The 13,669-nt window shown below is 31.9% G+C and overlaps 1 protein-coding gene across 4 annotated transcripts; it reads right to left on the bottom strand.

Annotated features, from left to right (window-relative positions):
• Positions 1-790: 790 nt before the first annotated feature.
• On the bottom strand, positions 791-11,823 carry LOC110654182 (serine/threonine-protein kinase STY46-like). Of its 4 annotated transcripts, none has more exons than XR_009148410.1 (17): positions 11,343-11,822; positions 10,793-10,907; positions 8,208-8,293; positions 7,927-8,046; positions 6,874-6,928; positions 6,057-6,167; positions 5,891-5,941; positions 4,837-5,012; positions 4,651-4,758; positions 4,402-4,475; positions 4,087-4,262; positions 3,862-3,957; positions 2,040-2,120; positions 1,905-1,958; positions 1,630-1,764; positions 1,001-1,173; positions 791-918 (listed from the first exon to the last, which is right to left on the bottom strand). XR_009148410.1 is itself a non-coding variant. In XM_058146228.1 (16 exons), the coding sequence occupies exons 1-16, from the start codon at positions 11,576-11,578 to the stop codon at positions 1,093-1,095; spliced, it is 1,755 nt and encodes a 584-aa protein (XP_058002211.1). In that variant the 5' UTR covers positions 11,579-11,822; the 3' UTR covers positions 791-1,092. The 4 variants fall into 4 exon arrangements, 1 of the variants encoding a protein (XP_058002211.1); XR_009148411.1 differs by having other exon boundaries at positions 1,037-1,173; XM_058146228.1 differs by having other exon boundaries at positions 791-1,173.
• Between the last annotated feature and the right edge of the window lie 1,846 nt (positions 11,824-13,669).

The raw sequence follows: 13,669 nt of genomic DNA, 5'->3' as shown, positions 1-13,669 counted from the left end.
TCATAATTATATAAATTTTCTCTCAAACTTTGATAGCTATTTTAAAATATAAAATTTTCATTTATTTTTGACTTATTTAAAATAATCATACTTATAAAATAGTCTAATATTTTTAAAAATATGTACAATTAATTATTTAATTTATTTGATAAAAATTATGTAATAATTATTATTGTTTCTTGAAAAAATTTAATTATATTATTTTTACATATATTACTTTTTAATTTAATTTTAGATTAATATTTACAATAATAACATTTTATCTTATTTTAATGATATTCAAACTGTGATTAGGTATGAATATATATTTTTTAATATAGATTGATATTGTGTATAATTTTTTTTGTCTTTCTAACTTACATTAGCCAAATAATATACGCAATGTTAAATTATTATTCAGCATATTTGTATTAAAATTTAGTTTGAGTCAAATTAAAATTGAAGAATGTTTATAATACATCTTTCTAACTTGAAGGACGATAAGAGAAGTTCAAGTATTATTATAATTCATTATTGTCCTTCAAGTATTATTGTAATACAAATTAAAATGGAAAAACATCAGACAACCATGGGAAATTATCCCGTTGCCCTTACAAACTAATCTAGCCCCCCGGTTGGAGACTGGAGATAACCATCATCTTCAATTATTTATTTATTTATTTTACCCACCAGGGCTTATTATTTTTTAATTAAACTATCTTTAAAACACGTATAGAAACTTTCAGTCCATTATTTAAACGTTTCATGCAAAATCCATAGCTCCGATACATCCCATGCACGGCGATTGCAATAATCAAACGATAGGAATTGTTAATAAAATCATAAGAACACTATTTGGTGTATTATAAGGCCGCTAAATATCTGGTTTGTTACTCTTACAAAGCTCGTCCGCACAACCCCTCACTGCAGAATTTAATGCTGTGATCGAACCATGTGAAAATGGTATCGAATTCCCCAAAAATATTAAATAAGATTGATTATTTGGACAAAATGTTATTACCACGTTGATGACCAGATAGATGAAAAGATGGCTCACATCAATTAGACCTTTTCTTCATCAGCTAATGAACATCTTTATACCTCCGTTCTACTTCAGTGGTGGTGCCCCCTTCGTAACACAGATAGGAATCCTCCGGATGATTTGTCCTTGCGCCCCTCGCCTTCTTCCCCAACCTGCATCAAACAGGTAATCGAGTCCCAGATAATGTTACTAGCAGAGAAGAAAGCAGCCAAATATAAATGATAATAATTTATTAGTGTGATTAAAAGTTTAAACTTATAGGTGAGGGATCTAAGAATAGTTTCATATCTCTAAGAAACCCCCACACACAAATGCTCACTAGCTTTAAGCATGAACAAGCACAGGTCCAATTTGGCTTATGTTTAAATATTTAATTAATATAATTAATAAATGGGCTTGCTAGGATTCAAATTTTAAGCCTTTTAATTTGAAAGTCTCTGGTACCATGTCAATAAACCACTCAACTTAAAAGTTCAAGCTTATAGAGGGTAGGGCTTTTCTAACAAACTTAAAACAATCAACTCATAAAAAGAAGGGGGGATGATTGCACGAGATGTTCCAGTGCTTCTTATTTACAGATAGCAGAATGTCCATGCATGAGAAGGTACCTCCTTCGCTATTTGCTGCAGAATCTCTATGATCTCAGTGAAGTCTGGTCGTAGTGCTGGATCTTGCTGCCAGCATTTCTCAAGCAGCTCAGACAGCTTTGGATGAGTGTGCTTCGGAGTTGTTGGTCGTAAACCCTGAAATCATGTCAATGAAAGCAGCATGTGAAATAAATCATGAAGTAATTATATAATTGCAAATACTCTTGCAAACTCTCTATTGGATATGTTATGAACAAGATTTCAGCAGATGTGGACTTGCGCCAAAGATGTTGTACCTTTTGGACCACACCAACAGCTGCTTGCAATGGGGTTAAGTACTCATATGGAAGCTGTGAGCCAAAAATACATCTACAACTCAGAGATAAAAATACCTCCAATGAAACTAGACAAAGTTTGATGAGCAACAATACCTTTCCGGTTAACAACTCCCATAATACAATCCCAAAACTAAAAACATCAGCCTTGTGGTCATATGGTTTGTGTTCAATGACCTTCAATGCAAAAGAACTGTTGTAAGAAAATGGTGAGATGGGCACACAATTAGAAGATGCTTTCACATCAAGAAAGCAGAGTGCTATTCACCATTCTGAATTAGTAAGAAACAGCATGGGTACACAATAAGTTATTGCTTGGAAAGTGTAGAAACCCATCATCCATTCGCAATAAGACACAAGAAGGTAAGGTCATATCACTTTCCTCAAAACTCGAAAGGTCTCCCTTCTTACCCACTTACCCTCTTCCCTTCCTCTCACTTGAGCACATGCATAAAATATAGATTACTTATATAAAATTAGTACGTTACTGATGGATTAAAGATCTTTTACACTTCTAAAAAGAGTTTTAGCAAATCCAAAAATAACATCCCAAGAGAACCTAGGTAATGACCAGACTATAATGCTATGATATCCAGTCAAATTTTCACCTAGTATGCACCAGAGTCACGAACAAAGAGGTGTAGCATTCTTATATTGCAATCACTCATATGGTACAAGTTCAACTAGTATGGGAATTAGTTAAAACTTCAAATTAAGTTAAAACTCCCCATGATATAGGTCTACCCCTAGTTTTCTTTTCTCTTAAAACTTCAATATGCTCAATATTCCATGACAATGCATTCACTAATCTATAATACCCATATCCAAACCATGTCAAGCTCCATTTTTGGGTAAAACTCAAGATATATTTCAGTTTAGAATGATTTGTACCAAACAGGCTCGTTGAATTTCTTGACTAGAGAAAAAGGTGCAATGTCCTCAGCTTTAAATGGCGAAGATGATGTGGATTGATTTCTGCCACTTATGGTGACAGAGTGTGATGATATGGCAGCTCAATGCTTTGCACAACTGACTACAATCAGTGGCGAAGCTAGATATAGTATTTGAAGGGGCAAAATAATTTATCAACTATTTACTCAAATATATATATATATATATATATATATATATATATATATATATACACACTTCAAATATATTGTGCAAAATATTTTCATTCTAAACTATAACACTTGAAAAATAAAATAAATTCATCAAGTCATTAGTTCAATCTATTTTATTCATTAATTTTCTAAAAAAATAAAGTAAAAAATAAAATAAAATTAAACATTTTTGTTTTAAATTGGGAAAGATCAATAAATGAAAATATTTATTAATTAAATTAATAAGAGATAATAAACCATATTTAATTGTGATTTATATTTACTAATTGAATTTATAATTAGAAATAAATAAATTTTTATAAATTACATAAATATTAATATTTTAAATATAATTTTTATAAATATAAATATTTTAGATATAATTTTAAAAAATTTATAGGTGGTGGGGAGGCATGGGGCTTGTGGCCCCCCCTTCTAGCTCTATGTAACTCCGCCCTGACTACAATTGTCTACCACTTAAAAGTGGAAAAATATGCTTAATGTAAATAAAGGAAAAAAAAAAAAGAGCATTTCTGGTAAAATGGGCTAACGGCTCATTCACAATCCAACACAATTAAAAAAAAAATCAAGTTGTTTTGAAATTTGAATGCATTTGGATCAACAATGACGCTATTAATACCTTAAGTGGGCTTAGATCTAGTATTTTAGCCAATTGAAAATTTGACACTTCTAAAGCTGTAAGGCATGGGTTTAACACCCAAGCCCTTCCTCTAAGTACTAAATGGGAAATTAAAAGGAGGATTAACAAGTAAACACAAAACACTTTGAAACTAATGTTTGTGAAATAAGTGTACCTCAGGAGCCATCCATCTATAGGTCCCAGTTTCAGCTGTCATAACTCCAGATTGTGCCTTTACTCTAGCAACCCCAAAATCAGCAACCTTAACCACCTAAAATGCTAGGAACAATTATAAGTGCTGTTCCACTTCTAGATATACATGGCATAAAATACAAATCCTTCATCACATTCTCACGCCTCAAAGATTAAATGACAATATAAAATTAAGGAAGAAGCTTACTTCATTTTCATCCATGAGAAGATTTGCAGCCTTCAAATCTCTGTGGATTATATTATTTTGGTGCAAGTAGTTCATTCCTTTAGAAACATCTATTGCCACTTTAAGTAGGGATGGGGGCTTAAAGACACCCTTCTGTTTGTGTAGGTAGTCGTAGACACTTCCACCTGACATAAATTCTATTTAACAAGAAAATAAAAATGCATAATTAGAGGAAGATAACAAATTTTACAATTGGAGAAAAAAATTTGAACAAGTGAAAAAAATAATAACATAGAAGGGTTGTCATGAACATTCAAAAAAATCATTTGTATTTACCTGTTACAATGCACAAACTTGGAGGCTTCGTACATGCACCTATAAACTGTACAACATTCTTATGTCGAACCTTCCTACAAATATTCAGAAGCATATTTAAAAATTGGGAAATTAATAGACCAAATCTAAAATTGTGGTAGCACAATGGATGATCGTCTTCGACTTTCTAAATACTTTAATAAATTATGGGAAAATTTCTACAGCCTAGCAATTCAGATGACAGTGCAAGCTAAAGACATCATGTCAAACCTCATTATGAAGACTTCCTGGGCAAACTCTTTCTGCATATCCGAATCTATACGCTCAGGTTTGAGGACTTTAATAGCTACTTCCTGACTACAGTACGTACCCTTGTACCTAAACCAATTGGCTGGGGCAGTTAATTGGAAAATCCAACACAATTCAGCACTTGCATCTGACAGAAAGTACACTTACAGATCACCATATGATCCAGATGCAACTTTGTTCTCAAACTTTAGGTTGTTAGGATCAATTTCCCAGACATCAGTTCCATCATTAGGTATTGCCACATGTTCAGGATCATATTTGATTTGGGTTTGCTCATGCTTATCATTATGTGATAATGAATGATGATTCGAACAATTCTGCTTCTGCGCGTCAACACACTAAAATGTGAATCGAAAATGCATTTGCTTGTGGTGTTTACAAGTTGCATTTCAGCCAGAAACGTACCATCTTAATTTGAACCATTCACAGGGGATACAAAAGATAAAATCCATCCAATTCAAAAAGATACAGATAAAACATAACTGCCGACCAATTAAGATCCCAATGGTATAATTCAACAAACTTTAGTCAAATGAACAAAAACTTAATCCCATCATAGTGGGCTTTGCTACTTAAGTTATCAGTCAACATATGGCATTGTCCATAACTTCCTAGTTGACCCTTGCCCAACTTCTAGTACACGTAAAATACAACACAATGCTTCACTGGCTTCCAGAGTTAGCTCTTTCTAGCAACTATTTGAGCGTAACTTTTAGGTTTTATAATGGTTCTCTACTGACCAAAATCCTCTTCCACCATAAATAGCCAATTGTTTAATGGTTCATTAGACAAATTAATTTTAATGTGACATAAGAAATTTTGCAATGAATTTCAGTTTGTTGCATCCCTCCAATTCACTAGCTTTTCATATAACTAAAAATTATAATGGCCAATAAGTAATTTATCTCTCTGTTTGAATAGAGTATTCTGCATGCAAATTATTCAATACTTGAACATCAACAATCACATTAAGCCGCCACTTGACCCATCAAGACAATGCAGAAAATAAATAAATAAATGAACTTACTTAGGAATGAGAATAATGACAAGGGCATTGTTGGACAACATTTCTAGAATAAGCATATGATGCAATATAAAACTAGAATCCAAAACACAGTACTTTTCATGGATGATTTGCTGTGAACTGCATAAGTAATTAAGAGAAACTTGTCATCATAATGAACAGGAACCAAATAATTACCTCAATCCTAAAAACTTCCTTTTCCAATGCAATTCTAAGCTGCTCTGTTTCCTGAAAATATCAAAACTGTCCTCAGACAGGTATCTATGTGTTTAAAATATTTTCCTAATTTATGACTTAACTATTCAAAGTGTTAACCTACTAAATGTGTGAAATCTGCAAGTACCTCATATGGCCAACCATCAACAACAAAGACATCCAAGGAGTAGCCATCAACTGTGGAGAAAGCATGTGCTTCTTGGATGTTCAACCCAATCTCAGCAAGTAACGAAGTCAACTGCGAATTTTGCACAAGATCTATAACTGCATGAATCAAGAAAAGGAATCGGAGAAAAAAATTTATACTACACATGTCAGATAGGGAAGATTGTTATATGTTGGTTTCATTAAAATTAATCAAGGGAAGATAGTTATATGTGATCTCTTTTAAGAATAATCGATCTCAATAAGCAGCAGCTTCATTGAAATAATAGCCAGATGCCCATTTCGCATGCATCTGAACTGCTTTTTGGGAAAACACCCTTTCAAATGCTTTCCAAAAAGTAATTCCTAACTGTATTTGAGCTGTGTTAGGGTTTCTGTTGCCAAAACATGTGGAAAATACCTTCAAATCAATTTTCAATTGCTTGCAATCAGTATACTTTTGAGGAAGTTTTTCTTGACTGCACTAACAACAACAATGCCAGGCAGATCCTAAATGTGGTTATTTAAATTATTAATTTCCAAATTACAATATCAGGCACCCTCTTGTTGCTCACAAGTAATTTGAGCTATTTGACATGCAACATCACCAGCCACCTCAGCTGCTAGCTGACAAAATCAACAAGTGAAATAAATACTAAACTACATTTGCAATCATTAAAAATACATACTGAAAGTAATTTCCTGCAAGGGCCTACACTTTGACTTTCCCAAGTCAATCAAACTATGGTAAAACATTATTAAGGGCAATTTGCATACTCTAACAAGCATACCTATCTTACCTGACTAAGAAGTTTTGGCTTGTCATCAGTTGAAAAAGTAATTTCATGCAAGGGCCTACATCATTGCATTACAGAAAGAACACAAATTTCACCATTAAAATCTATCGAAGGTGTATAACATAAAGAGAGTATGAAGTAATATGACATGATATAATCAAGTAGAACTAAATGCACCAGAACAAATTAGTTGTTGCCTCACTAAAAATGTAAAAATCATTCGTTTCAAGTAGCAAGAAATATGCATAAAATTAATTTGTGCATAAACAAATGCAAAATACCTAGAAAATGAAGATGAAATATTCAATCAGATTGCACTTCCACTGCAAATATGCTGTATCTTAATTGAATTTCCATCTCAAATATGTTGCGTCTCATATATAATGAAAATAGAAACTAAAGTCCTCAATAAACCACCTTCAAGGAGCTTTTACCCAGGGAATCAAAGAAACAAGCAATATACCTAAAATTGCACATCGATGAATGTAAATTAACTAAAAGTTGATGATATATTTAATCAGATTGAACTTCCAATCAAATATGCAGCTTCTCATACAGAATGAAATAGAACTTTGTCATCGTTGTAACAAACTTAAAAAAAAATATATGATAATTATGATCCAGAACCTACATAACAAAGAATATTAGGAAATGTAAAATAGCATAATCAGGTCCAGGATGACATTAATTTATAGCATGTTGATGACTTAAGAACTAGTATAACAAATCTCTCTCTCTCTCTCTCTCTCTCTCTCTCCCCCTTTGTATGTATATGTGTGTGTATACAATTGAGAGTTGATTCAGTGAAATAACAACTGCATACGCCCCTCAACTACCTCCACCTCTCAACGTTTTGTCAAGGAATAGGAACAATAGCATGAAGCATTATTTCTTTCAACACACTGAAACACTTTTTGTCAAATTTTTATTCCTCTAATACAGAAAAAACAATTAATTATTAAGACTACCTAAAAGAGTTGAAAAACTTTTTTAATTCCAGGAAAACTAAAACATTATGAACTATAGCCTACAGAACATGTTTTGATTGAGAATTACCGAGAGAACTTTGAATTTGCATGCACAGAATTATCACCATCATCATTTTCATATTTAGTTGCTTCAAGTGCAAGCGCTTCAAGGTTAGGTGATGAACCAAAGGCAGGTGGTGGATGTATGCTGACCATTGAAACCAACTAGGGATGTCAGCATTATTAATGACAATCATTTAAGGGAAATACACAACAAAAATACAAGATAAATGGAATGAAGTCCATGCTCAGATTTTACACTTGATCTGGGCTCCGGGAAACACAATGATCTAATAGAGAATATCACACCTCTTTCTACTATTTTGGGCATCTCCTTTATGAGGTGAGTCTGAAAGCTTAGAAGCAGCTAAATTCCCATCAGAAACAGAATGAACCTGCACAGAAGATAAATTAGTTGATAAATCATAAGAGTTCCAATCAGCAAAATTGCAGACAACAAATTAATAAGTTCTGTGGAGGGTAAAAAGAGACGAAAGAAATTAAATTTGTAATACATATCCAATGGAAATTTTACACTCGGAACACAAAATGATTAACAAATAATGATTAGAAGATGGAAAATGTAAATTTTCACTAAGAGACATCAATTTGACTTCTTAACCTAGTGATCCAAAACTCAATGAAAGCAGACAAATAAATTAGCAACTGCAATACGCCATCTGTGAAAAATATCATCAAAATGTATTTATTAACTAAATACTATATAACAACATTAATATACAAGAAATGACAGCTATGCTAGTGATAAACAAACACATTTTCACTCTTAACAGAGAGAAAGCAATGGCCATGCATTTCCAACAGCATTGAAATTTCATAGAAACTACTTGAGTGGAAAATGACCTACTAGACTATTCACCAGAAAATCCAAAATCTTAACTCAACTCAACTCAACTTAGCCTTTATCCAAAAAATTTGGGGTCGGCTATATGGATTCGCTTTCCAAAGTTGTTTTTTGCGCCTAACTTGCCGCATATTTTTTACTATTAAAATTCAGATACTGAGTATTTTTATCTACACAAATGATCTACACCATAATGAAGGTCGATACCAATGTGCTATGAACTTCCTATTTTTTTTAATTACTAGCTGCTGTAAAGTTTGCCACTATAAATTAGTTCGTAAAAAGAGACACACAAAGGTTTAAACCTTTCTTCAGCATAAAGTTCAGAACTCCAATCTCAATAAGATGACAATCCCCTAATAGGAACTTGAAGTTTTCTTTGGTATACAAAATTCATTTTGCACATCTTCAACATGACAATTCATATCAATCTACAGCATCTTGCAATAAAAGTGATACAGGGAATCCTTTCATCTACAATAATAATTTTATTATTGCTAAAACTAGTGTGGGATTATTGCTTACTTATTTTAGTAGTTTATGTTTTATTTTCCTTAAGCACTAAGTATTCCTAGAGTGTTCAGCATTTCTATTTTAGTAATTTCTAGTCTAACTACAAAATTTCTGTTCTTATTAATACTTATCTTATGTATTACAAAAAGAGAGAGCCAATTATCAATAAAATTCAGTCTTCTATTCTGCAATGAACTCCATACTTTTTTTCCTTGTGGATCAAGGATGCTTAAGATGTAGAAGACTAGAAGTGATCTAACCTAGTTACCACACTTCCATCCTGCATCAAAAAGAGCATTCAAGGACAAAGATAGGATACGAAATAATTTGAAAATGTTAGGATCTATGCAGATAATTAGCCCATTGTGAGCCGGCAGTGAAATATAAAGTCACTAATGTCAATTGCATTTATCAAAGATCTCCCAAAATCATAGTTAAGCATATTCATGATTCTTGTTTGCAAGGTGAAAAATAGAAACAAAAAAAGGAAAAAAAGAAATCATCCCACCAGTCCCACATGGAAGTACATTAGCATCATTGTTTTTGCTTCCTGAACTTAACCAACATTCAAAATGCAATCAAATCCAAGCCAATCAACACACATCACAATAATTCTAGCTAATGAAAATATAAGCTAAGCTGTCAATGATTGCTTATCAATCAAAACTTCATTGTATACAAGCAATGTTGAACCAAATTTAGAAAACATAGTGCACATTCATGAAAAAATAAAAATACTAATAATAAAAAAAAATGGAAAGATAGTGCACTATGTATTTTACTTTACAGTATATCAAAATTCCAGCAAAAAATTTTTTTTAACCATAATCGCCATAAAGATAATATGAAAGTGGTATTTCCAGGAGAAGCAAAGATAAATTCAGATTGGCAGAATTTAAAAAAGAAAGTGCTGAAAAATTCAAGTCAAATTAGGCTTTAGCCAACCTAATCTGAGTCAAACCAAGTCAACTCCAGTCATAACTTGTGATTTATGACAAGTGAGGATCAAAACACTTTTTCTTTTACCATGATCATTGTATCAAGCCAAGCTAAAGTTTGCAGTTCAGCACATTTAATAACTTTCTACAACCCAGATACTTCATAGCCAGTAAATGAGTACTGAATCTAAAATACCAAAGGAAAAAATATTGACCAAGCAACATGTGATATTATGAACCCAACTTCAAGTGATATTATGAACGCTTCTTTGCAGTCTAAAAGGATTTCACGGGTGGGGCCTAATCATTTGCAAATTTTAAAAACATCACATCATCGGTGAGAATATCCTTCAACCCCATATAAAATGAGTAAAAGAAAATAGAAAGGGGAAAAGCTCAAATATAAATAGCAGTATTGATTGCATTAGTCTCCAAATACCGAGTGCATGTAGTTTTTCCGATAAAAGACACAACAGTTGTTCATAGCACCAAGCATCAATAAACCTAAAGGCTAATCAATTAACTAATCAATCATGGCATTGGGCATGCTTAGTTGTAAACTTATTGAATCAAGTCACCTGCACTAGGCGGATTTCAATGGAAGGTCTATTATCGGGATCATGAGCCAATTGCAATAATCTCTTGTGCATAAGTACGTCTTCCGCCCTCTCCACATTCACATCCAATGCATATCTGCAACACATAAGATCAAGCACTTAAACGCCAATTTAATAACTAACAAAGGGAAGGAACGAAAGTGAACAGTACAAGCGCTTGAAATGCCTATTAAACCCCCTAAAATTATCTGATATTTGTAATCAACAACTAGAAAATAATATATCAAATCTGCTTTTTCTGAGTTCGTTCAAATCTTAGAAACTTTAAATTAACTACCAACACGAAGCTAATCCACAAAACTCAAATCACACACACACATAACCAACACATTAAAGTTTTATAAACTAAATTTAAAAGTTTGAAAAAGAACAAAAAAATCGTAATTTCCATATCCGAATCTCAATAGCTAACCAGCACCAAATCCATCAAGCAAAAACCTCAATCGTCATAACTACACACTACATATATAGAAACACAAACAAGTACGCATGAAAGAAAAAGTAAAGGTACCGAGTAGGAAGACGATGAAAGTGAGCCCAGAGTTCATCGTCGAAACCAGGCCGATTAGCCTCTTCATTGTTGGATTGTTTGAGCCGACGAAGAACCTCATTGTACACCTCTAGCTTCTGTCTCTGTTGCCGTCCCTGCACAAGTGAAGGCGACGGCGACAGCGAAGTCGAAGACGACGTCGTTGTATCATTAACTCTGCTTCCACAACTCTCATTATCCTCCATCATAACAACCATTTGGAGGAGGCCAAAGAAGAAAAGAATCAAAATTAAAAAATAAAATAAAATAAAATAAAAATGCGAGACAAAAGATTAACGATTTTCTTTGAGGTGTTCTACGTTACGAGGAAGAAACTGGGTTTTATCTTGGAGAAGCAGAAAATTAAAATTTATGGATTTCTACGAGGCAGCGGAGAGGTTTGGTTTCGTTTGCTGCTTTGCTGTGCTGTGTTTGTATGTGTTTTCTCTCGATATAAACATGTATTTTAAGGTTTTTTTTTTTTTTTTTTAATTATATCTATCTGTATAGTCTAGATGTATTTTGTGTTCGCGGAATGTTTAACGGGCGTAGTGCGCCAATTGATGAAATCACGCCGACGTGGATTTCCAGCCGATCCCCTTTGCCTGTTGGTTTAGATTATCCTTTAAGAAAATAAAAATAGTAATTTAGTAGAGTAATTTCATTGTGCATAAAGCATCTATCAAGTTTCATGTACCGTCACTTCTATTCAACGTATCATGATTTCTGCTGTAATTCCATTATTTAAAAAATTATTTATAAATATTCCCTAATAAAAAAACCGCAGATAATGTCTTCTGATTTTTAATAATGAACTAAAAAAAATTTAAATGTGATAGTATTAAATATTAATTTAATATAGAGTATAAAAAAAATTTATATGCAACGTAATCTAATTTTAATTAAAATTTCTTTTAATTATGAATTTTTAAATTTGAATGAGCATTTATTTAAATTAGCAGTTATTAATCAATTAAAATATAGTATCAATATCGTAATTATAAATTAGTATCTCCAAATTAAGTTATTAAAAGTAATTGTTTTTTTGAGTTATTAATATTTTTTATTTAATAATTAATTATTAAATACTAATATTTAATAATTGATTTGAAAATTTTAAGTATTAAATCTTAAGTATATATATGTTTTTATTAGGAAAATTGTAAAATATTATTTTAGTGAAGAAATGGAGAGTGGAGATTCAAACGTAAATCTTCGATTATTAAACTAAATTAAATTAAATAAATTATAAAATATTTAATAAAAATTTAAAAAAATAAAAATTTAAACTTAAATATTAGGTGATTGATATATTTTTAATTATTAAATCAAGACAGATTAAATCATTCTGGAATTAATAGTGATTATGATAAAATACATGGCAGCGTATTCTAACATTTTCCATACTTGAGGGCAAAAATAATTTCTCCTATAACTTAATATAGCCACACCATTCGGCCAATGATCCCACACCATTCTCTTAAAGACTCCACTCACGATCAAAAGGTACAAAGTAGCATATTCTGAGAGCCCACAGGTTTTGGATAACTCTGGAGGAAAAAGACCCCTCGTATTGATTCTATAAATAAATGGTTAGGTCTCGGTTATTTTGGTCATTTGGCCTAGCTTCATCTTCAAAGGCGACATTAGATGTGGCACCGACTTTAAATCGGTCATGAGCATCGAGCGGTTAGAAAATATGGCATAATGTAAAACCCAAAAGAATGCGACTCCTCAACCCTTGGAGCAAGCGTCAAAAATGAAGGTCAAAAAAGTAATTTCAACATTAGATATAGGGACTAATGAGGTACACAAAATAGGTAAGTTGAGTTGGTTTGGCTTTGCAACCGTTCCATAATGGGACTCAGGAGAAAGTTTTAAGAAAAGCACCTTACTTTTTTTCCGTTGATGTTGGCTTGTAAGGTGGAAAATGAATAGGAACAACGATGAGAACATGATATTTCATAAAATGTGGCCTCTTAATTATTTTGCATTAAAGTGACACTTTTTGTTAATATTTGATCTTAATTGTAATGGAGTCTAACCAAATTTAGGTCCGAGTTTTCATTTTTCCAATCATTTACTAAAAAAATTGTGATTGTATAAGTTTTGATTGTTTTATGAAAAATATTTTTTAGTATTTGAAATATTAAAAAAATAAGTTAATAAAAAATATTTTTTTAATTAAATAAAAAGTTAAATATTTTTAGAGAAAATAATTTGCTCTTTTTAAGAGAATAAGTTATTTTTTAAAAAAAAAACTTTGATAATCTTATTAAAATGTAAAAATATTTATATATACATAACAT

The sequence above is a fragment of the Hevea brasiliensis genome, chromosome 1 (genome assembly GCF_030052815.1).
Source record: "Hevea brasiliensis isolate MT/VB/25A 57/8 chromosome 1, ASM3005281v1, whole genome shotgun sequence".
In the NCBI taxonomy this organism is placed as follows: Eukaryota; Viridiplantae; Streptophyta; class Magnoliopsida; order Malpighiales; family Euphorbiaceae; genus Hevea; species Hevea brasiliensis.
The sequence above is the reverse complement of the archived record's forward strand: the minus strand, read 5'-3'. Positions and strand labels throughout refer to the sequence as shown.

Excerpts from the sequence above, each read along its gene's own strand:
- LOC110654182 (XM_058146228.1), bottom strand. The coding sequence starts at position 11,578 with ATGGTTGTTATGATGGAGGATAATGAGAGTTGTGGAAGCAGAGTTAAT. Across the intron at positions 8,294-10,792 it reads TTGAAATCCGCCTAGTGCAG|GTTCATTCTGTTTCTGATGG; the intron begins GTGACTTGATTC and ends TCTTCTGTGCAG. Across the intron at positions 8,047-8,207 it reads GCCCAAAATAGTAGAAAGAG|CATACATCCACCACCTGCCT; the intron begins GTGTGATATTCT and ends TTCAATGGTCAG.